Raw genomic sequence first — 23,704 nt, 5'->3', positions numbered from 1 at the left:
TTGGGGTGGGGAGAGGATCCTGCCGGATCAGAGCCACAATGGGGGGGTACAGGGCCCCCACGCAGACCCTCGGGGATCTGTCACATTTTAATGGCAGCATTCCCATTGAGGAACAAAATTTGGCTCCCAATGTGCCATGCAGGGAAATTTCCATGATGATTTCTTCATGGAGATTTTCTATTTCCCTCACACAGGGATGATTTTGGACCATGGATTTTAAAACTGTGTGCAGTTATCAGTCTACTCTAGTAGACACTTTATTTCAGAAGCTTCATAGGGAGAAAATCCTATATCTAAATTAGTTACACTGCAAGTGCACCCTAAGGAATAATGGAACAATGAAAACAGTAACTGATTTTCTTCTCCTGAACTGCAGCTTGCATCTGAAATCCACTGCCTGTGACTTCACTGTGCTGAATAAAGCAAGTGCTAAAACAAATCAGTTTCTCAAGGGTACTACATTCTAAAATGTTCCAGCCTGACGTAAAATCTGTAGAACAAGAGACCTACATATTCACAGGGTAACAGAAACATGTCCTTGTTAGGCTTTGAACTGATATTTAATTGGTCACCAAGACTCCTCTGGTTTCTCTAGTGCATCCTAAATGTCCACTCCATTTCTAACAAAATTATATTATATATTATTATGGGCTAATCCCCAGACCAGGTTAAGGAAATTAACTTTTCTTCCCCTTTTCTAAAGGGTTAATTTTCAGCAGGACAACATTCAATGCAACAACAACAAACCAAACCAAAAATAAATCCAAACCCCTAGAGTTACTTCAGAAAGTATTTTATTTCAAGGACATTTCTGATATTAATTATACATTAATCCTTTCTGTTATATTAAAATGCACTGGTTAAAATAGAAAACCATGATAATAATGCACTATAATAAAGTTGGAACACATGCAAATAAAATTATTGCTCAGTATAAAGCAATCTACTTTTCTTAACATATGCATTTATGAAACTGTTAATGACCTGCAGTAGCACAATTCTTTCTACGCTCTTAGCTCAAAGACGGTCTTATCTATCAATATTGCATTTCAAAGGCTTTTTAATTTCAGCTCTGCATACGATTTACAAAATTTTAAAATGAGATTTGGGTTCAGAAATCCCTTAGGGTGTCCTGCTCACTTTCCTCTTCAAAAAACATCTGACGATTAAAGTAAATGCAGGGAGATTAGTAACCTTAAGGAGGCATGATGGCCAGTTGTTAGAATTTTATCTCTAATGCACAAATGGTTTATATTTAGACCAAGGGCTTGAAAAGCTGGCCCTTGGCCTGAACAATAAAGGGATGCTAAAGTGAACAGTATTTCATCATCACTCATGTGTTAGAGGATTTTCTGCTTGCTTTTTTTTTAATCTGCATGAAGCCCAGATTCAAAATCTTCTCTATTAAATTCAAGGTTCTTCCCCCCCCCCCATAATTGTTATGACATACTGTATCAACCATGTACTATAACCATTTTTCAAACAAGATTAACCATTGCCCACTTATAGAATGGGAGAACATAATAAATCATCAAAAGATAAATACTCTAATATAGCACAGTTTAAAGCACAGCAAGTTGCACATGGTTAGGATACTTCATTTAAGAGAAGACTTATTGACAACAACCTTATTATCGTATGTAAAGAATCAAAGTCACTTCCTCTTAACACTGATCAAGGATCTTTATTATAAAGCAATATTATCCCAGCACCATTTCTCTGCCTCCAGCTCAGTGCAGAATTTCTGCCTAGAACATTTCCCAGCCCCATTCCTGCCTGGCTTCGTACTGAAGTACCCATCCTCAAGCACTTAAGGAACCATCTCTTGGTCACATAGAATATTAGGGTTGGAAGGGACCTCAGGAGGTCATCTAGTCTAACCCCCTGCTCAAAGCAGGGCCAATCCCCAACTAAATCATCCCAGCCAGGGCTTTGTCAAGCCGGGCCTTAAAAACCTCTAAGGATGGAGATTCTACCACATCCCTAGGTAACCCATTCCAGTGCTTCACCACCCTCCTAGTGAAATAGTGTTGCCTAATATCAAACCTAGACCTCCCCCACTGCAACTTGAGACCATTGCTCCTTGTTCTGTGATCTGCCATCACTGAGAACAGCCGAGCTCCATCTTCTTTGGAACCCCACAACCATGTTTGTACAGTGTCTGGTACAATAGCAGCATGGTGACTAGGTGTTACAGCAACACAAATAAGTCTTTAGGGGGGAAAAAAAACCAACAAACAAAAACTTATTTATTGTGAAGGAAAATCCATATAAAGCCTATCGACAGTTCAGAAGACAGGCTCTTTAACCTATTGTCATTCACTTCTCAATCACCACCTCAAATATGGCTCAGGCTGGAAGTAATCCAAAGTCACTACCATTATGATGGATGTCCAGTGGCTTATTTGAAATGAATGTAGTGGTCTCCGTCCAATTCTTACTCAGACACTCCATTCCTACCATCACAGTCAATGAAGAACTCACTAGCCAGCAGTCGCAGAGAGGGCCAGGACTGAGCAAGTAGATCCTCTCACTGTCAGAGGAAGCACACTGATAGGGCACCGGGGGTGGGGGTGGGGTGGGGGTGGGGGGAGGAGGAGAGGGAGGTAAGTTTGCACTTTCCACAGTGTATTGCATAGAGAGCTCTTCCGTCTACAGAGCTGTCATTCGAGCACCTATAATAGTTACTAAATTCACATAAGTGTTTTAAAAAGTACTCAGACATGCACTCATGCAGAGACCTTAGCTAAAAATATAACTCATTTAAGGCCAAGTGGGTGGTCTAGTGGCAGACCCAGCCTCAATTCCCAAAAGCTCATCCATAGGCAGGTAGGGTCTGGGAGTACAGAGGAAACAGCTAGCATATTTCATCTTCGGGGGGCGGGGGGGAAGTGCACATAAAGGCCCTGTACCACTTAACAGCCATCCTTGCATCAATTCCAGTGCATTGTCCCTAAAAGGAATTCCATCAAGGGTTGTGACCTTGATAAATAGTTACAGGGGCAGCATATTTCATCTTCTCTGCTTCACGTGAAGCAGAGAAGATGAGGAACCTTCTGAGCTTCAGAGGTGCAAAAGTCCTTTTCCATACTCTCTCCATACCCACAAGCTGGTGGAAACGAGATTGTCAGAACATTCTTTTTTATTGTGGTCACTGACTTTTTACTTTAGTAAGTCTGTCTCTCTGGAGGAGCAAAGACAAGAGTTTGGTATTTAAAAGGATTAACAGCAATTGTTGAAGTCAGGCCCATGTGGACTAGTACTTGTGCAGGCTTTCCTATAGCATCTCTTAATTTTGTCCTGCAAGATTCCAGCCTAGAGCCTCTCCTAAGCAGAGACTTACCTGTGCCAAAGTGATTGTGGCCATTTGTTTATGTTGTGGCAGCTTTCCAATGGGGACTAGAGTGAATAATAATTAAAATATTTTAAGTTGGGTTAGTAACACACTATGATTGACAATTCCACGCAGTAGTTACCTCTTGAGGAAGTTCTAGTTTGGAACGGTCAGTTCCCTCTTTGGACTGAAGACCCATCAGGTAAGGGACAGGAGCATCAAGAAAATGCAGGAGAGAGGCAGGAAGGATGGGAACATATACATGTTGCCACTGAAACGGGAACAGCAGTGTGGTGATCCCCTCTGCTACTGTCATCAGACGCTGATAATCTAAAGAGAAAGAAAAAAGGCATTCAAGCATCTCTTGACTAAGATTTGAAATCAGTTTTGTGGAGATGGGAGCTATAAAGCAACTTAAGTATATTTTGCAATACTACAGATTTGATTTTAAATAAGCCACTCTTTACTGCAACATTTTAAAAATACACCTTTTTAAAAAATATTACCCCAGCAAGAAATTGTTGCACACAGAACGCTGATATTTTATCTAGATCTGTTCCACCGTGACCTGAATCAAAACCAGTTCACTAAAAGGTTCACTCATCATAGTACAGCAGGGAAAAAATAAAAAAAAGATTTTGTCCAGTTCAATAGCAGCATAATCTTTGGGCAGGGGACATGAGAAGAAAGGAATGAACGGTATGGAAAAATTGCTGTCATATCCTTTCTCACTCACAACTGCTTAAGTTTTTTCAAGCATTTTCCAAGAGAGGAATCTAGATCATGCATTAGCGGTAGTTTCCAGATGCTAACTCAGCCCAGCAACTGTTTTTAAGTAAAAACCTAGCGGATAAAACTCTAGTGAGAATTAAAATTTCAGAAAAAAAAAAAACTTTGTGCATGCAGCCTATGTTCTGTTCCTTTTTCAAATTCATAAGTCAGAGTAGAGAAAGTTTAGTTCTGTGTACTGTTCCTGTCCATATAGACAGGTTTGTGCACTAATTCAAGTAAAATTTAATTTTAAGTCACCAATCCATGACCACATTTTAAAAATCAAGTTGGTAACTATTTAAACTTAATAGCAAGTTATTTTTTTCTTTAATATTCAAACAAAGTGATTAATTCAATGCCACTAGATATCCATTATATAAATGGGACAATCTAAGCTGTGCAGAGTAGTAAAGAGTGTATGCTGGTATCAAAGGGTTTGCAATGTTTACGGAAAATCTTCACCTGCAAAATTGTCCATTACCAACTATAAGCAAATGGCTATTGACTCATGAGAGCTGTCAAACTATATTAAACAGGCTTATTACTCCTCCCCCAGATTGCAGCAACTTCCAATTAAATAAATACTTTGTACTGCTATAGAATTTTCCTTATAAGAACATGGAAACACATGACAAAACTTAATTAAGAATGTCTTCTCATAAGGAAACAATAGACAACTAAAAATCTTTTCAAGTGTACAGTCAAAAAAGCCCATTGCCACCAGACTCAGATTTGTGCCAGGCTCAGTTAATTTTGTATCTCTTCTATTCTCTCTACTTCACAGAAAAAGAACGTTCAAATCTCACATAGTCATGTGTAAAACCGCTCCTACAGTCCCACTGATTGACTATGGGCAGACAGGCCATCACTCTGATCAATGCCATTTGGTAAATAAGCCAACCACTGACTTCGAAAAGTATCACAATTATATCAGAAGCTCTGCCACCCTGAGACTGCATTGGCTTTGGGAGCTCACTAGCATGATATGCAAGAGTAAGCATGGAAATACAATCTGAAACTTCATGTTTTCTTCCTCTTGTTGACATCATCTGTGGAAAAATAGCCTTGTTTTATTGAGGGTCACCTGGCTGGCAAAAGCTTATTTTCATTCCGTATTGCTAAGAGACAGAATGTCTTAAAATATTTATTAGCATGAGGTTCAAAATTAGGTCTCAAAACCATACCTACCAACACACTTCACAAAGTAAAAGTTTGGAGCTGGCATATTTACAGAGCACCTATTTGTGAATGTCTACCCATACAAAGATACATATTTACATGTCTGGAGTATATTTTCCTCTATTCCCACTGTCTATTGTGTTAAGAAGCATTTAAAACAGTAACTTGTAACATTTAGTCTACCAGTAAAACTCAGTCAAGCCTCTTGATAAATCACAAGAAGTTTTCTATACCAAGTGCAGTATTATGCAGGCACGTCATACACTTATTAATAATCATACAAGTTTTAGAGGTCAAATTTAAGGACTGTAGAAAATGCCAATCCTTTATGTAAAAAGACTTAGGGTATATCTAAGCTACGGAACCTGTGAACAGGCTTGGCAGTCTTGATAGGTGAAATGACAGGCCTTCACGGGAAGTGTGTCACTGTCTCCACTCTGGGAGTATAGGGGAAGGGCAGATTCAGAGATTTGGGTTCTTCTGTTGCGGGTGTATAGCTGTCTTACAGACTTACAGCTGCTGCATTGGACACTTTGGACAGACTTTGTATACAACTAGTTGGGAGGGAAAGTGTTGTTTAAATAAAAGAAAGATGACCTGGGAACTAGCCTAACCATTACCAGAGTTAGCAACATTTTCTAGTGAGTAGTAGCAAGAGGAAAAAAAATGAAAGTGACCGATCAGCAAAACACAGGCCTGGTGGATGGAAGGGAACAGTCACAGACTCGTCTGCGAAATTGTTCTCTTGGTATTTCTTGAATTAAAAGAAATATTTTATACAGATTTGTGTTCGATGTAAAATTTCTTTTACCCAGCAAGTTTCAGTGTATCAGTTATTTTAGTGAACTTACTATTTTCCTTTAAGAAAAAAAAATTATATTTTCTTGAATGGTACTGAAAGCTATAGATTCATAGATTCTAGGACTGGAAGGGACCTCGAGAGGTCATAGAGTCCAGTCCCCTGCCCTCATGGAAGGACCAAATACTGTCTAGACCAGAGGTTCCCAAACTTATTTGGCCTACCGCCCCCTTTTCAGAAAAAATAAATAAATAACTCAGCGCCTCCCTTTTCAGAAAAAAAATGACTCCGCGCCCCCTGGAAATCTATCTTCTTTAAGCGAACAAACAGAAAGATGCACTGACAAATTTGCATTCTTTTATGTACCTATATTTCTACCTACGTCCTACAATATAGTAAAGAAAGATGTGTTATTAGAATATCGCCCATGACATCAGGTATACAGTGGTTTTTGCGTAAGACGGCAAAAGAAAACCAAACTAAAATACTAATGAAACTAATAAACTGGGTTTTGTTCTTTGCTCAGCATTAGATATATGTATTTGATATTAAATGGTCAAATATCAAACTAAATTTATCAAGAAATAATTAATTTAAAAATAATCAATATGCAATTAAAAATCAGTTAGTAGTTTTAATTTAGTTTGCCCTTATTTAAATAATTGTTCCTCATTAGCACACACCTTATTTACCAATTAACACAGATGATTCGATAACTATTAACATTTATTTATATCTAAGTTTTTTACGATTTCATTCCCCTGTTTTTGTTAATATTGTAATAAAAAATATGACAAATATATTGACTGTACACTTCAAATAGTACTGTACTGACACAAGCCTGCTACGATTTTATTATTAGTAAGCACTAGAGACACAGAAACGTACGGTAGATATGTAAGAAAATGTATAAAAATACTCATGTGTAAATTGCTGTTTTATTGAAACAATAATACAATTTGCCTTTATATGTGATCCCTAATCCGTAAAGATCGAAGGTATCAAATATGAATAAACATTTTAAAATAATTATTGCACTATTGTTAACTGCTTTTTACACAATTCAGAAACAATCTAAATTAGATTTCATACATGTCGCCTATTTATAGTATCGTATTGTAAACAAGTCATTACATGCACATATTCCTGCCGATGCATGCTGGACTTCCCGACAATGCGCGACACACTCGCCTGCCAACACTTGCTTGTTAAGAGCTGTTGGCGGACTCGACACCTGATCGGTTATAATTTGTGAAGTTATTTGGAAAATAAAGTAATCACTACAACTTTAACTATGTTACACAACGGATGAAACATGTATGAACGGTTTTTCAAAATTTTCCTTATATTCTCTTTCTTTATGCTTTCACTGCCCCCTTATTTTTATTCAACGTCCCCCAATTGCACCCGAGGCTACTACTGCCCCCCTGGATCGTTCCAGCGCCCCCAGGGGGCGGTATCGCCCACTTTGGGAACCTCTGGTCTAGACCGTGTACCCTAGACAGACTGATTTTCATGCAAGTCACTTACTTGTTCAAAACAAGAACTAGGTAAGTTCATGGAGGGTAGGTCCATCAATGGCTATTAACCAGGATGGGCAGGGTTGGTGTCCCTAGCCTCTGTTTACCAGAAGCTGAGAATGGGCAACAGGGGATGGATCACTTGGTGATTACCTGTTCTGTTAATTCCCTCTGGGGCACCTGGCATTGGCCACTGTTGGAAGACAGGATACTGGGCTAAATGTACCTTTGGTCTGACCTAGTATGGCCGTTCCTATGTTTGCTTAAGATTAATATATATATTGGACCACAGAGACAGTATACTGAGAACCAAGATCCCTTTTAGGCCACAGTTATACACACAAGTTTGTTCTTCAGAATTATTTCCCCAAGCTTAAAAAACATACAAAAATATATTTAATCTTTGAGAAGCAATTACTCAAATCCTTCTAAAAACAAAACAACTTGGGAAATGTTCAAAATTACAGTAGGCAGAAACCGCCTGAGCTAAAGGAAGTTAATCTTTGTTTTGTCCACATGTCTCATGTTTAAATCCCTTGGAAGGCAAACGTACAAAATGGATTGCCTAGGTTTCTGCTGAGCCCACAATTTAATTCATCTCTCTCCAGCAGAGATCTTACGCCAGTAGCATTTTGTTACTGATCCTTGGGAAATTATAGCAACTACCACAGAATGTTATTTACTTGGAAACTGTTGGAAGCCCATACATTACATACACAAAATACTCTTGCCTCTCTGTAGTCACAAGTAAAAATAAAGTCTTGAGACAAATCTGATTTCCTAAACTATAGAGAATCTAATATGTCTGTTTCAAATAAGAATTTTTTGTATAAAGTCTTGTATTATAAAATGTAAGTTTTAGATATATACTTTTCTTCTAGCTACTGAACTAAAGAGACCGTGTAGAGTTGTGTTGCCAATTCAAATTTTTTTCTCCAAGTCTTGTGATATTTGGTGTGCTTCTTAAAGCACCCCAGCTCCTGAATACAAGAATCTCAGCTTTAATTTTTTTTTTTTTTTTAAATCAAAGTTTCTAGTCCTCAAGGTTGTGGAGAACAGATTAAAAAAGTGACTCAAGCACAATTTAAAAGTTAAAACGAGAAGGTACATAAAAGAATTATTTTAAGTCTCATGATTTTGGAGGATCTTGCTTATGATTTTTAAAATGGTTGGGGTTGGCAACACTGAAAGGGTTAATTGCAACATCCAGAAAGCCTTAACCTGAGTCCATGTGAGCTGCTTTGTTCCTAATGGCTAGAAGTGCCTGGGACTAGCAAATGACATTGTTACAATTGGTGCCCTAGCCTTCACTTGTGTTTATAGCTGGATTCAGAGTATAACAGAGGAGCAGCATGATAGAAAACACAGAGCTGCACTTGTTTCTAAGATGGTTAAGCTGATATATCGGGTCTCAACTTTTAATAATTTTATGTGTGTGTCCAATACAAAATTAAATGTTCTGTTAAATCCTCTGTCCTCCTGCCACAGCTACTACTGGTCTCTGCCCAATACTGGGTGAATCTCTGGTGGGCTCTCAGGCCCTCCAGCCCTGAATTCCAGCTAACAAACCTCCCCGCTGCAGCCAGCTCCCAAGCTGCTGCCTTCTCCACCTGTAGCGCTCGTTCTTACCCTGTGCCCTTCTGACCTCATGTTGTACTACTTCTCTTTCCTGCACTCTGGAGATAATGGTCTTCTCTGCTGTTAGATTAACTGGGGGATTACAGTGCCCAGTAATCAACTAGCAGGTTCCTTACAACGTTACTTAACTGTCCAAAGCTCCTTTTTCAGGCTCAAGTTTTCATGGTTTCCTTGTAGCTGAAGTGAATTGAATTGACTTTTTGACAACTTAGAACAAAAAGAAGGTTCAGTCATTTTTGAGGACAGTGGGAGGGGAAAAAAAATCAGTTTGTTTTAAAGGTGTACAGCAGGGATCGGCAACCTTTGGCACACGGCCCGTCAGGGAAATCCGCTGGCGGGCCGGGACAGTTTGTTTACCTGCAGCATCCGCAGGTTGGCCGATCGCAGCTCCCACTGGCCACGGTTTGCCATTCCAGGCCAATGGGGGCTGTGGGAAGTGGCATGGGCTGAGGGATGTGCTGGCCGCTGCTTCCCGCAGCCCACGTTGGCCTGGAACGGCAAACCATAGCCAGTGGGAGCTGCCATTTGCCGAACTTGCGGACGCTGCAGGTAAACAAACTGTCCCGGCCTGCCAGGAAATTTCCCTGGTGGGCTGCGTGCCAAAGGTTGCCGATCCTGGATATATAGCAACAGCTTACTTCTGAAATGGTTGGGAGCTGAAAGGTAAGTTCTGACATACCAATAAACCTCCCTTGAGAAATACATTTAGGTGTTCCAGTGACAATTGATTTTGAGTTGACAGTCATGTCCTGTTGATAATTGCACCACGTGCACATGAAGTATATTTGGCACTGAATTCTCTGGCTGAACTTGTGAAATTCGCAGATAAAGAAAGCAATGCATATGCGCACAGTGTGGCTTAATTTATTTGCCCAGTGAAAAGCATTGGCAAGTGCACAGGTTTGCATGAACCCTGCACTGTAACTGCTTATTTTGTAAGAAGCCACCCCCAACAAGGCAAGAGCTGCTTTCAAGCTAAAAGCTGCACAGGAGTTTACGGGAGAGGAGCTTTCTCTGCTAGATCCCAGGAGCTTAGTACAACAGAGGTTCAGTGGTATTTAGTTAAACAAAAAAATAAAGCTCACTGTCTTTTTAAAGAATTCTTGGAAATATGAAAAAACTATGTTACAAAAAAAGTCAAACATACCAAAATGTAAGCTGCACATTAGCCTCAACTCTGCACCTTTAGGAATGTGAATGATGATGCAGCATAATTGCACAATTGCTTCATTTGTCAAACACAACCTACTGTACAGCTTCCCCACCACCACACTGTCTAATGTAGACAATTCTTGACAAAGCGAACAAAGTTGGGTCAAGGATCTCTCAGACTTTTCTGGGAGTGGGGATGGGAGGGGAGGGGGAGAAACAAAAACATTAATTGCAGAAAATTGCTCCATCAGAAAATTCAAAAATTGTTTGAATTTCATCTTTTTCAAAACTATTTAAGGTGACTGTCATTTTCCCCCTTCCAGTATACCTAAAGGTATTTTGTCAATGGTGTCACTATTTAATGTTTATTAACTAAACTTTCACTTTGTCTAGGACAAGGGCAGCATTTTCAGACTTGATGCATGAAAGTCAGCAGCTATATCTATATTCAGGCAGCCTCCCTCCCTGCCCACCCAAACATGGCCCAATTTTCAGAGGTTCTGATCACCTGGAGTTCTCACCAACTTTAGTGGCAGCTGTGGATATTCAGCATCTTCAAAAACATAAGCCACCTCTTTAGATGCCCAACTTTAGTCATCCTCATATGAAAACCTGCCCAACTTCTCTTCTCCCCAAAGTACATATTTTAATTTAGGGCCAGTTCAACTCAGGTATTTAGGTGCCTAAAGTTGCAAATAGGCACCTAATACAACTTACAAAATCATCCAGAAGCAGCTGAGGCACCTAATTCCCATCAAAAGTCTATCTGCATCACAGGCACCTACCTACCTTTGTAAATCTGGGCCCTAGTCAGCAGCCCTGTAGTATACAAGAAGCAATGCTCCAGCATTGTAGCCTATGCACTGTGAACTAGACATTTCTGAAACCTGTCTCAGAGTGCTTGTATAGTCAATAGGAAGTGTTGAACCTTCTCCTGAAAAATCTAACTCCCAAAAGCTCATTAAAACATTACAAGTAGGCAGGATCTGTTCAAGATGCCTCTCTGACAGCTTTGTCAACATATCTAACCTGCAGTAGCCCTTTGAGTGCAGTCCCAAGGTGTCTCAAGCAGAAGCCACCAACTACATCCTCATGAAAATAATTACTTCAAGATGCCTGTAGGTCCATTAAGGAGACAACTTCATTTCTTCTTCTAATTCCCAGACTAATTTCAAAGTTTGGCCGCAAAGGTTAGAACATCAACATCTTAATAAAATTTGTCACATCAAAAAGAAAATGCGAGTTTTGTGCAAGACATATTACCTAATGTCGTAATTTCCTGCAGAAGGGAGGATTAGTTTTGTGCTGTCTTGCAAGCTGATCAAGGGCAGTTTAAAAATGACAATTAAGTCAATTCTATCACTAGCTGTCATGAATGATAAATATGATGCATAATTAAACAAACGGCACCTAGACTGTAGAGGAAACAATTACTTAGCCCTTTCACTAGCAAAGCCTCATTTCTTTTTATTACCCTGTCTCACTAATCCCCTGAAATCAAATAGTTCACAGCAGTCTCAGCACTACAGTTGTTCAGGAGTTGTCTGATTGGATCAGACACCAATCCAGAAAGATAGCCTACCTTGTGAATACAGAAGAATCTGCATCTCCAGGAGAACACACGTAAAGACTTGGACAAGGTTTTCCAATCCCAGCAGCTCAAAGGCTTCTCTAAGAGGGTAGTCAGACAGTGGAAGTTCACTGGGGCCAGGTCTCTGGCAAATGATAGGCTCATAAACCCCATAGAACTTCAGTGACCTCCCTGAGGGTGGAAGGGGCACTTCATAAAGAACGTTATGGATATAGCTCTCCAGCGGTAAAGGTGGGGGTTGTTGAGAGGTAACTGCCTTGTAAAGCTGGATAAGGAACTTCTTGCAGGCCTGCATAAAGGGCAAAGGAGTGATGAGACATATACATTTGGATACGTATAACGTGTCTCTGCTGATGTCATATGAGTTGTACTGCTGGAGCTTGGCCAGGGAAGTGGCATCTCCTTCATCAATGCTGCTTGCCAGGGAGTCCATGCTGCAAGAAGAGGAGGCATAGACGCTGCTGTATTGCTCTGCATTGTGCATTTGATAAAGCGTTTGCATGGCTGTGCAAATTTGCTTGCTTGTGACCTCCTCGTAGAAAGTGAGCACAAATCCATAAGTACGAGAACCATCTTCCCTGGTGATTATAAATGAATGGAACTGCGGGTCTCTGTTGTCAATCTGGGTCCTGAAAGATAGCCCTTTAGGCATACATAGCTGTGTAAGAAAAAGAATCATATCAGTATCTAATCTGAAATAATTTAAGATTTTGTATTTTTTGCTTCCATGAGCAGATCAGGCAATGAAAAAAATCAAATTATATATATGCCAATTATTCTAACTTAATAACAGTTTAGATTAAAAGATGTACTCTTCAAATAAATGTGAGAACGAACAGTCTGGCCTCATAACTAAAAAAGTGTTGCTTAAAGAAAGATTTTTTAGACGTGGTTTTATTTTACCAAGTCAGAAGCACCACTTCACATAATTATTCTTGATAATGAATAATACATCACTTGTATTTAAGCATCACAAAAATGCCTTCAGTTTTTGCTTTCAATGATGTATCACTTTTAATTTGCTGAAGTGCACAATGAAAATGGGCAAAAAAAAAATCACATAACAAAGAACTCAATTGGTTTTGATGGTATAGGCTTATCTTTAAATAACAAAATTAAATTGAATAAATAATTGATAATAATCCATTAATAAATAAACTTTCTCCTGTATGAGTTTATTTTCTTACCTAAACAGTAAAACATAATTTTGATTGGGGGAGGAATTCAATGTAAACCTAGTTTTTGATTAATCAGTCAAGTTCTTTTACAAATGATTCTATTTTACATAAGTACTTTGAAATGTAGCCCTAGAATGATAACCCAAGGCATTTTCCAGACATTTTTTTTTTTAGGAAAATCAGCCATGTAATGCAAAATAGTGAAACAATTTTGCAAAACATGTTTAAATCATGCTACAGCATGAAACCAAATTATGCTCAAAACAAATCTATAAATTTTTTAAACAAGAACTGAAACTTCTTTTTAAAATGGAAGGTGCAAAGAAAGGAAAGGAACCTTCAAAGAGAGCACAGTGAAAGGTTGGCTTGGTGCGCTGTTAAGGATCAGTGCCTATCCACAATGTAGAACTGACTAGAAAGTGACAGTGTAGACCAGTGGTGGGTAACCTGCGGTCCAGCAGGGTAATCTGATTGTGGGCCATGAGACATTTTGCTGATGTTGAGCATCCGCGGCCACTGGGAGCTGCAGGGGGCCGTGCCTGCAGATGGTTAACAGTAGCAAAATGTCTCGCAGCCCACAATCAGATTGCCCTGATGAGCCGCAGGTTGCCCATCACTGGTGTAGATTCCCCTTGACCAGGAGTAATCACTTCTCCTGTCAGAAGAGGTAAACATGGATACATTTTATAAGTGTGGCCAAATCCATTCCTAATCAACATCAGCTCACTTTGAAAGACCACTGAACAGTCAGATGGCAACAAGTTTCAGCTGCGACTGACCTGAGCAGGATTCAGATCAATGGCATAGAAGCCAGATTTCACATCCAGTTAGCAATCCCATGCATCATCCAGACCCATTTTTATATGTTGCTGTAAAAGTTAATGCATGGGGTAATAAATGGCCTAGAGTCAATAAAAGGATTTAATTCAATTGATGGGCGTTCCTGACAAACCATGAAATTGCAGCTCAAGCCACTTTTTGAACAGGAGCCACATATTAATTCAAAAAGGTTGCAGTTTTGTTATTGAAGTGTTAATAGTAGCTCTGTCATTACAGCTACATTCAAATTCTCTGTGAAAGTAGGAGTAAAATCCCTATTTCATGTTTTAATTATTGAATTTAGGCTCCATAATATGCATCTCAACTGTCACTGGATTAGTCTGTGCCAAAATGTTAAATTCTGAAAACTGGGCTTCTGCACTGGAGACAATGGGCATAGCTTTATTAAGTCTGACTACACGGTGTTTAGACTACCTCTGTATGACCCTTAAGCATCCCCCTGCCCACACTTCTCTCTGAAATCCTCCAGTAGGGGACCTTCCCCCACAATAAATACCTATTAAACTTCGTTATCTTTTGCATGCCCTACAGCACACAGTAAGCCAACACTTCAAGTCAGTGGTTGCAAAACACAGGCAAAATACAGTGCCAACACACTGCAAATATTATTAGGCTTGGAACAGGATAGGAGGAAAGGGAGCAGAAGATAAAGGAGAGGGGCAGGATAGGAAGATGAACAATGAGGGAAGAGCTCACCAGGGGACTATGAAATTCCAGAACCCTATAGATAAGGCAAAAGGGCAGGGCCAAGTGTTAGTGTTCATCCAAAAAGAAAAGCCTTAAACATATGGTCTTGATGCACAGTGATATTATATTCAAACAAGCACCCTGCAAGTCAATAGCATACACTCATCCAGGTTTATCATATGGATCACAAAGCACCGAGTCTAAATCAGGGGTAGGCAACCTATGGCACGCGTGCCAAAGGCGGCACGCAAACTGATTTTCAGCAGCACTCACACTGCCCGGGTCCTGGCCACCGGTCCTGGGGGCTCTGCATTTTAAATTTATTTTAAATGAAGCTTCTTAAACATTTTAAAAACCTTATTTACTTTATATACAACAATAGTTTAGTTATATATTATAGACTTAGATAAAGAGACCACCTAAAAACGTTAAAATGTATTACTGGCATGCAAAACCTTAAATTAGAGTGAATAAATGAAGACTTGGCACACCACTTCTGAAAGGTTGCCGACTCCTGGTCTAAATCCTAAAGGAAGGTTCTTGAAGAGAAGAATTCACATTCAACTCTAAAATAGGTTTGAGTGAACTAGAAGAACTGTGGAAGACCCTTCTGAGGTGGGACCTAAACAATTCCCCCCCCACCCCCCGCTTTTTTTTTTTTTTTTTTTTTTTTTTAACAAGATGATTCAGCATTGTTGAGCTGCCTACCTCCTGACTGAGTCTTTCTGAGGGGGAATTAAAACTAATTATACAGTAGACCCTCAGTGTTACAACCACCCCTCATCCCCCGCGCCCAGGAATAGAGGTTGTTCATAACTCTGAACAAAATATTCTGGTTGTTTGTTCTTTCAAAAAGTTTACAACTAGGGCTGTTGATTAATCGCAGTTAACTCACGCGATTAACTCAAATAAAATTAATTGCGATTAATCGCAGTTTTAATTGCACTGTTTAACAATACCAATTGAAATTTATTAAATATTTTGGATGTTTTTCTACATTTAAATTACAACACAGAATACAATATATATGAAAATCAAAGTGTATATTTCTGATAGACAGTATTTGGTCCTGCCATGCAGGCAGGGGACTGGACTCGATGACCTCTCGAGGTCCCTTCCAGTCCTATAATCTATGAATCTAGGATTACAAATATTTGCACTGTAAAAATGATACACAAAAGAAATAGTATTTTTCAATTCACTCATACAAGTTCTGCAGTGCAATCTTTGTCGTGGAAGTGCAATTTACAAATTTAGATTTTTTGTTGTTACATAACTGCACTCAAAAATAAAACAATGTAAAACTTCAGAGCCTACAAGTCCACTCAGTCCTACTTCTTGTTCAGCCAATCACTAAGAAACAAGTTTGTTTCCATTTACAGGAAATAATGCTGACTACTTCTTATTTACAATGTCACCAGAAAGTGAGAACAGGCATTTGCATGGCTTTTTTGTAGCTGGCACTGCAAGGTATTTACATGCCATATATGCCCCTTCATACTTCAGCCACCATTCCAGAGGACATGCTTCCATGCTGATGACGCTCATGTAAAAAAAAAAAAAAAAAAATTGCATTAACTAAATTTGTGACTGAACTCCTTAGGGGAGAGTTGTAGGTCTCCTGCTCTGTTTTACCTGCATTCTGCCATATATTTCATGTTCATAGCAGTCTCTGATGATTACCCAACACATGTTGGTTCTTAAAATGAACCCTTTCACTGCAGATTACACAAAACGCAAAGACGGTACCAATGTGAGATTGCTAAAGATAGCTACAGCACTTGACGCAAGAATTAAGAATCTGAAGTGCCTTTCAAAATCTGAGAGGGGCGAGGTGTGGCGCATGCTTTCAGAAGTCTTAAAAGAGCAACACTCCGATGCAGAAACTACAGAACCCGAACCACCAAAAAGGAAAATCAACCTTCTTTTGGTGGCATCTGATTTGGCTACACTTGCGAGTTACAGTGCTGTAAAGCCGCTCCCAGCACTGTAACTCACTCCCCGTCCACACTGGCAAGGCATTTGCAGCACTGTATCTCCGTCGTTGCAGCGCTGCATGTACTCCACCTCTCAGAGAGGAATAGCGAGTATTGCGCTGCCGCGCCAATGTGGCCGCCCAATGCGCTGTGAATGTCCTCCAGAATTATTCAGCAGTATCCCGCAATGCCTGTTCTAGCCACTCTGGTCATCAGTTCAAACTCTACTGCCTTGGCCTCAGGTAACCAACCACGTGACCCACCCTTTACATTCCCCGGGAATTTTAAAAATCCCCTTCCTGTTTGCTCAGCCCAGCGTGGTGTGGAGCGCTATCAGCGAATCTTTGCAGGTGACCATGCCTCCACGTGCCAAGCGAGCCCCAGCATGGAGCAATGGCAAGTTGCTGGACCTCATCAGTGTTTGGGGGGAGGAAGCTGTACAGTCACAGCTGCGCTCCAGCCGTAGGAATTACGATACCTTCGGGAAGGTATCAAAGGACATGATGGAAAGAGGCCATGACCGGGACGCCCTGCAGTGCAGGATTAAAGTGAAGGAGCTGCGGAGTGTCTACTGCAAAGCCCGCGATGCAAACGGCCGCTCGGGTGCTCCCCCTGCGACCTGCCGATTCTACAAAGAGCTGGATGCGATACTTGGGGTTAACCCTACCTCCACTCCGAGCACCACCAGAGTCGGTGAGGGGAGAGGGACGAGGAAAACGGGAGTGATGGTGGTGGGCCAGATGGAGACACCCCGGAATCCCTGGAGTCATGCAGCCAGGAGCTCTTCTCAAGCCAGGAGGAAGGTAGCCAGTCGCAGCGGCCGGTATTTGGTGGAGGACAAACAGAAGAGCAGGTTCCCGGTAAGCGTTTTTTTTTTTTTTTTTTGGGGGGGGGGGGGGATTTTTTCGGTGCGGGCTCTTTGAGAGAGGAGGGTTAGGCATGCATGCCTAGATGCGGAATAGTGCATTGATGTGGTTTATCACATCGCGGTAATCGGCTTCGGTAATCTCCTCGACTGTCTCATCCAAAATGTGTGCAATGTGCTTGCGCACGTTTATCAGGAGAGCCACCGTGGTCCTTGTCCCAGCCAAGCTAACGTGTTCGCGCCACTGTGCTGCGAGGGGACCATTGCTGCACACAGGCAAGCTGCATATGGGCCAGGGCGGAAGCCACATTGCAGTAGAAGACCCTCCCTTGCTTCCCAGGTCACCCTCAGCAGTGAGATATCATCTAGGACTAACTCCTGTGGAAAATGTTGGGACCGTGTTCAGTGTAGGTGCCCCCTGAAGCTGTTGACTCTCCCCAAGGCACAGAAACCCAGAGGACAGTGCAGCCCTGAAACAATCAGTCCCCCTTACTCACCATTTTGAGGCTCCCGTGGGATGTGTGCACTCTGTTTCAGACTGGAAAATTATGCTATTGTGTAGACCCTTTGTGTTTTCTACTCCTTAAGTGCGGGGGGAATCATTACTCTGTCTGGTATAAACAATGCTGCCTCTGTTGAACGTTGCATTTTGCCTATACACCTGCATCAACCTTGAGACCTCAGCCTTCCTTCTTATCGCCTGCTCAGAGACTGCAAAGACTCAGGAAGAGACTGCGAAAAAGCAAAGAAGATATGCTGCAAGAAGTGATGCGGCAATCTATTAAAGAGAACGAGAAAGCACAGAACTGGAGGGAGGGAGAAAGCAGGATCCACCAGGAAAACGCAGCGCACCGGCAGCAAAGCACCGCGCACCGGTAGCAAAGCGCTGATCGGTTTATAAGCATCCTGGAACGCCAAGCAGACTCTATCCAGAAGCTCGTAGCCATGCAGAAAGAGAAGCAGTACGCAAACGCAAACACTATCTCCCCCTACAGCCCTTGTCCCAAAACTCTTTCCGTTGTGCTCCACTGTCACCTCCAACACACTTTCCCCAACTTCCGTGTTCTTCACGCCACCCGCTGCCTCCAACACCAGTATCTTCACCACCCAGCCCTGAAAACCACAACCCTTACCCTCTGCACTCAACCCCCATCACCATGCAGTATAGCTAACCTGAAGTGCAGCACTCACTGCACAGCACACCAGACAGGACATATGCGAATCTGTGATTGTACTGTTCCCCACTCCACCCCCTTGTTTCTTTTCAATAAATGGATTTTTTGGCTTTGAAAACATTCTTTATTATTGCATAAAGTAAAAGACTCTTTAGCCCAGGAAATAAACAGGCACTGCAAGTCTGCTTAGCATACACGGATTCCTAAAGATTGGAACTACTGCACTTCACTCCCGTGCAGAGCACCAGATATCACTGCTGGTTTTCAGTCTCAAATTGCTCCCTCAAGGCATCCCTAATCCTTGCAGCCCCGCGCTGGGCCCCTGTAATAGCCCTGCTCTCTGGCTGTGCAAATTCAGCCTCCAGGTGTTGAACCTCGGAGGTCCATGCCTGAGTGAAGCTTTGACCCTTCCCTTCACAAATATTATGGAGGGCACAGCATGCGGATATAGCCGCGGGTATGCTGTTTTCGGCCAAGTCCAGCTTCCTATACAGAGATCGCCAGCGGGCCTTTAAACGGCCAAAGGCACACTCCATAGTCATTCGGCACCGGCTCAGCCTGTAGTTGAACCGTTCCTTGCTGCTGTCAAGGCTCCCTGTGTAGGGTTTCATGAGCCACAGCATTAACTGGTAAGCGGGATCTTCAAGGATCACAATGAGCATTTCAACTTCCCCTACAGTGATCTTCCGCTCTGGGAAAAGAGTCCCAGCCTGCATTTTCCTGAAGAGCCAAGTGTTCCGAAAGATGCGTGCGTCATGCACCTTTCCGGGCCAGCCTGTGTTAATGTCAATGAAACGCCCACGGTGATCCACAAGCGCCTGGAGAACCATAGAGAAATACCCCTTCCAAATAATGTATTATCTTCTGCAAATGTAAACAAACTTGTTTGTCTGAGTGATTGGCTGAACAAGAAGTAGGACTGAGTGGACTTGCAGCCTCTAAAATTTTGCATTGTTTTATATTTGAATGCAGGTTTTTTTAGTACCTAATTCTACATTTTTAAGTTCAACTTTCATGATAAAGAGATTGCACTACAGTACTTGTATGAGGTGAATTGAAAAATACTATTTTTTTTTTACAGAGTAAATCAAAAATAAATATAAAGTGAGCACTGTACACTTTGTATTCTGTGTTGTAATCAAAATCAATATATTTGAAAATGTAAAAAAACATCCAAAAATATTTAAAGAAATGGTATTCTATTAACAGTGTGATTAATCGCTTGACAGCCCTATTTACAACTGAACACTGACTTTAATACAGCTTTGAAACTTTACTATGCAGAAGAAAAATGCTGCTTTTAAACTATCTTAAACGAAACAAGCACAGAAAGTTTCCTTACCTTGTCAAATCTTTTTAGCCCCCCCCCTTTTTTTAAAGTAGTTTGCATTTGCAAATATTGTACAGTACTGTGTTTTGTTTTGGGTCTCAGCTGCCTGATTGCATACTTCCAGTTCCAAATGAGGTGCATGGTTGACTGGTCAATTCATAACTCTGGGTTCATAACCCTGAGGTTCTACTGTACTAAGGGAAACTATAAAAATAGCCAACAGAACATTTTATCCAGCACTTATCAAGCTATGGTTGACTGAACCCATAATGGGCAAGAACTCTGACCCTCTGAACTTCATATGATAGTTAAGCCCCTGGAAGAGAAAAATATTGCGGCCCCAAAAGAGATCACACTTTTGCTTGTTCCAAAAGAAAATGGACTGGAAAAAAACAGAAGAAAGCCAGAGATTATCTGCAATTTATAGAATTTGGCCAAGAAATATGGACCTGCTTTTTCTTCAATGGCATGAGAAACTACCTTGGGTTGTGTGTATGCCAGAAGTTTTCTTTAACCTTAAGAAATTAAGGCCTTCTGTCCCTACATAAGTATTTCCATTCAAAAGGCAGAGCTTTAAGATTCTTTTAATGCAACATCATCCAGTCAACAAGGTGCAGCTGACAGATGGATATGTCAGTGCTATGGGAATACACCCTTATGACTGGTGTACCAGAGACAAGTCACCACAAGATAAAGGGAAGCTGTCTAGGGAAAGCTTTGCTTCTCATTACTCCTTTCCAAGCACAGTTTTTCCATATACATGAACAGAGCTGTAACCATGTAATTATTTCAATGTACGTTTACAAATACATTCAATAAAAGTACTTTGTTTAAAGATCTGCCAACGACATGTGAAGAGACTATATATGGCAGAACAACTTTACTTTCTTCTCTGGGAGTCTAATGTCATCTTCATTGCAGGTCTGTACAAAAATGCAAGAATCTAAAATTAAAGCACAATGGACGTGTTCTTGGTTTTCAAATAAATTCTGCCATCTGTATAAGCATTTTTAATGTACCCATTGTTACTGAAATAATTTAGAAGTGATTCTGCCTTTCATTCTGTTTTTCTTTTTCTTATTAAGGATACTTACATTAAGGCCCCAGTTAAGCAAGGTACTTTAGCACATGTGTAACTTTAAACATGCCAGGAAGCCCACTGTCTTCAGTGGAGCTATATATGTACTTAAGAAATACAACTCCTATTTTTGGACCCAGTTCAGCAAGGTACTTAAGTTTTCAGTCATCTGTACTTAAAACTTCAGCCTGAAAACAACCAGATTGTAACATCAAAACTGGATGCTGAGGAAGTACTAGAAGATTAGGACTTTAGGTGGGGATAAACACAGGAAGCAGTGAATATTGAAAAAACAAAGGGTATTTATTATTTGAATGCAAGTAATGTCTTTACTATTCAATACAGGAAAGGAAACTTGATCTAAAGCAGAGGTGGGCAAACTACAGCCCAGGGGCCACATCCGGCCCTCCAGACGTTTTAATCCGGCCCTTGACCTCCCGCCGGGAAGTGGGGTCTGGGGCTTGCCCTGTTCCGGCGCTCCAGCCGGGGAGCGGGGTCAGGGTCTTGCTCCACTCTGCACAGTTCCCAGAATCAGCGGCATGTCCCCTCTCCAGCTCCTATGCGTAGGGGTAGCCGGGGGATCTGCACGCTGCTCCCACCCCAAGAGCCACCTCCCGCAGCTCCCATTGGCCGGGAACAGCAGCCAATGGGAGCTGTGGGGGCAGTGCCTGCGGACAGGGCAGCGCGCAGAGCCACCTGGCTGTGCCTCCACGTAGGAGCCAGAGGGGGACATGCTGCTTGGGAGCTGCTTCAGGTAAGCGCCACCCGGAGCCTGCCACCTTGAGTCCCTCCTGTGCCCCAACCCCCTGCCCCAAGCCTGATCCCCCTCCCGCCCTCCAAACCCCTCCGTCCCAGCCTGGAGCACGCTCCTGCACCCCCAAACCCTCATCCCTAGCCCTACCCCAGAGCCCTCCCGTAACTCTTCCCCCCCCCCCCCAATTCTATGAGCATGTATGGCCCGCCATACAATTTCCATACCCAGATGTGGCCCTCGGACCAAAAAGTTTGCCCAGTGCAGAATGGTATAGTTATGGAGTGTTTGGTTTTTTGCTTTTGTTTTTTTTTAATGATTTTCATAAAGCATTTGTAATTCCTTAAGCATACAGCAATAACAGAATACTCTCACAGATTAACCTTCAAAGACTTGTGCATTTTCTCCTCTAAGGAAATTGCCTCTTGCAGCTTATATAAAGCAGACAGAGGCAAAGGCTGACAAAACAAAAGAAGAGATCAAGAAAGCCAATAATTGGCTCAAGTGATTAGGAGGAGGAAAAATATTACTTTAAGTGACATTTTGGGTCAAAATAATGATAAAGTTTTTCAAAGCATAAGATGAAAGCAAGTATTCCTACTATTTGTAAATACTGCTGCTTTTGTCAGAACATATAATGTGTGGTAAATGTGCTCTGAAATGACTTTTTCCAGAAGATTCTGTTTTGTACAATTATTTTGTTTTAACCAGGCTCTTATAAGGAGATTGTATCAGTCTACATAATTTTTATTCTATTTTTGTACACTAGCACCATCACAGCTCTCTCATGAATACCCATTATATTCTGATAATATTTTTCATTGCCTCTTCTTGCATATTTTGCTTACTCAGATGAACATTAACAACCTCTCCTCTAAATTGGCTGGCAGAAGTGGCCTATGCAGTAGCTTAGGTCTTACTACACTAACTGTCCTGATTCCTTCAATCTAACGCAGATGCAAGATATTGCAGAGACCTACTGTAAATACTGCACTGTTCCCATTGCTTGGCATTTTGGAGCTGTGCAGATATTGAAATCCACATACCATGTGCAAGATGAATTATGTAGCATCATTAGTCTCATGTCTGTCTGTCTGTGCTTAATATTAACAGTGACAGTTGCTAGCATGGTATCAGTGTTGACAACTCCTGTGATTTTTATCATGAATCTTACATACTTGGTATTTTTCTTAAAACCCCAGCACCTGGAAACAGCTCAAGCTAATCCCCAGAGAGTACCAGGAGGCGGCGCCAGCCCGGCAGTGAGTGGTGTGCCCTGTGACAAGATGCCATTAAGAATTCCAACATTCTATTGGCTGCAACACTCCTACCATACAGCCTTTTAGGAAGGATTCCTCCCTTCCACTTGGCTGACATATGTCATTTCACCATATTCCTCTCCCTTTATTAAGAATTTGCTTACTTTTTTTAAATAAAGTAATATTTGCATGTAGTCCATCTGGAAAGCCAGTCATTTTTATGATGTTATAATAATAATAAAATATAATATATGGAGATATATCTATCTCCTAGAACTGGAAGGGACCCTGAAAGGTCATTGAGTCCAGCCCCGTTCACTAGCAGGACCAAGTACTGATTTTGCCCCAGATCCTTAAGTGGCCCCCTCAAGAATTGAACTCACAACCCCGCGTTTAGCAGGCCAATGTTCAAGCCACTGAGCTATCCCTCCCCCCAATTTTAGATCATTTCTCTCTAAGACTTCCCCCCTTGCTAATATGTAATGTGGATGAATAAGTTTCCTTCTGACAGTTCACTACACTGTAGGGCAAACTAGTTTCCTCACATACTAATCATCTTGGATACTAGTTTAAAATTAGTA

General features: G+C 41.2%; 1 protein-coding gene across 5 annotated transcripts in view; it reads right to left on the bottom strand.

The window, feature by feature from the left end:
* Nucleotides 1–23,704, bottom strand: part of DENND5B (DENN domain containing 5B) — a 192,626-nt gene that overhangs the window by 69,196 nt on the left and 99,726 nt on the right. For all 5 annotated transcript variants that reach the window (XM_054034587.1, XM_054034606.1, XM_054034614.1 and 2 more), the window contains 2 exons: nucleotides 11,976–12,642; nucleotides 3,477–3,664 (listed from right to left, as the gene is read on the bottom strand). In XM_054034587.1, the coding sequence (XP_053890562.1) occupies nucleotides 3,477–3,664; nucleotides 11,976–12,642 (855 nt within the window). The remainder of the gene's footprint in view (nucleotides 1–3,476; nucleotides 3,665–11,975; nucleotides 12,643–23,704) is intronic.

Source organism: Malaclemys terrapin, chromosome 1 (assembly GCF_027887155.1).
Source record: "Malaclemys terrapin pileata isolate rMalTer1 chromosome 1, rMalTer1.hap1, whole genome shotgun sequence".
NCBI classification, from domain to species: Eukaryota; Metazoa; Chordata; order Testudines; family Emydidae; genus Malaclemys; species Malaclemys terrapin.
The sequence above is the reverse complement of the archived record's forward strand: the minus strand, read 5'-3'. Positions and strand labels throughout refer to the sequence as shown.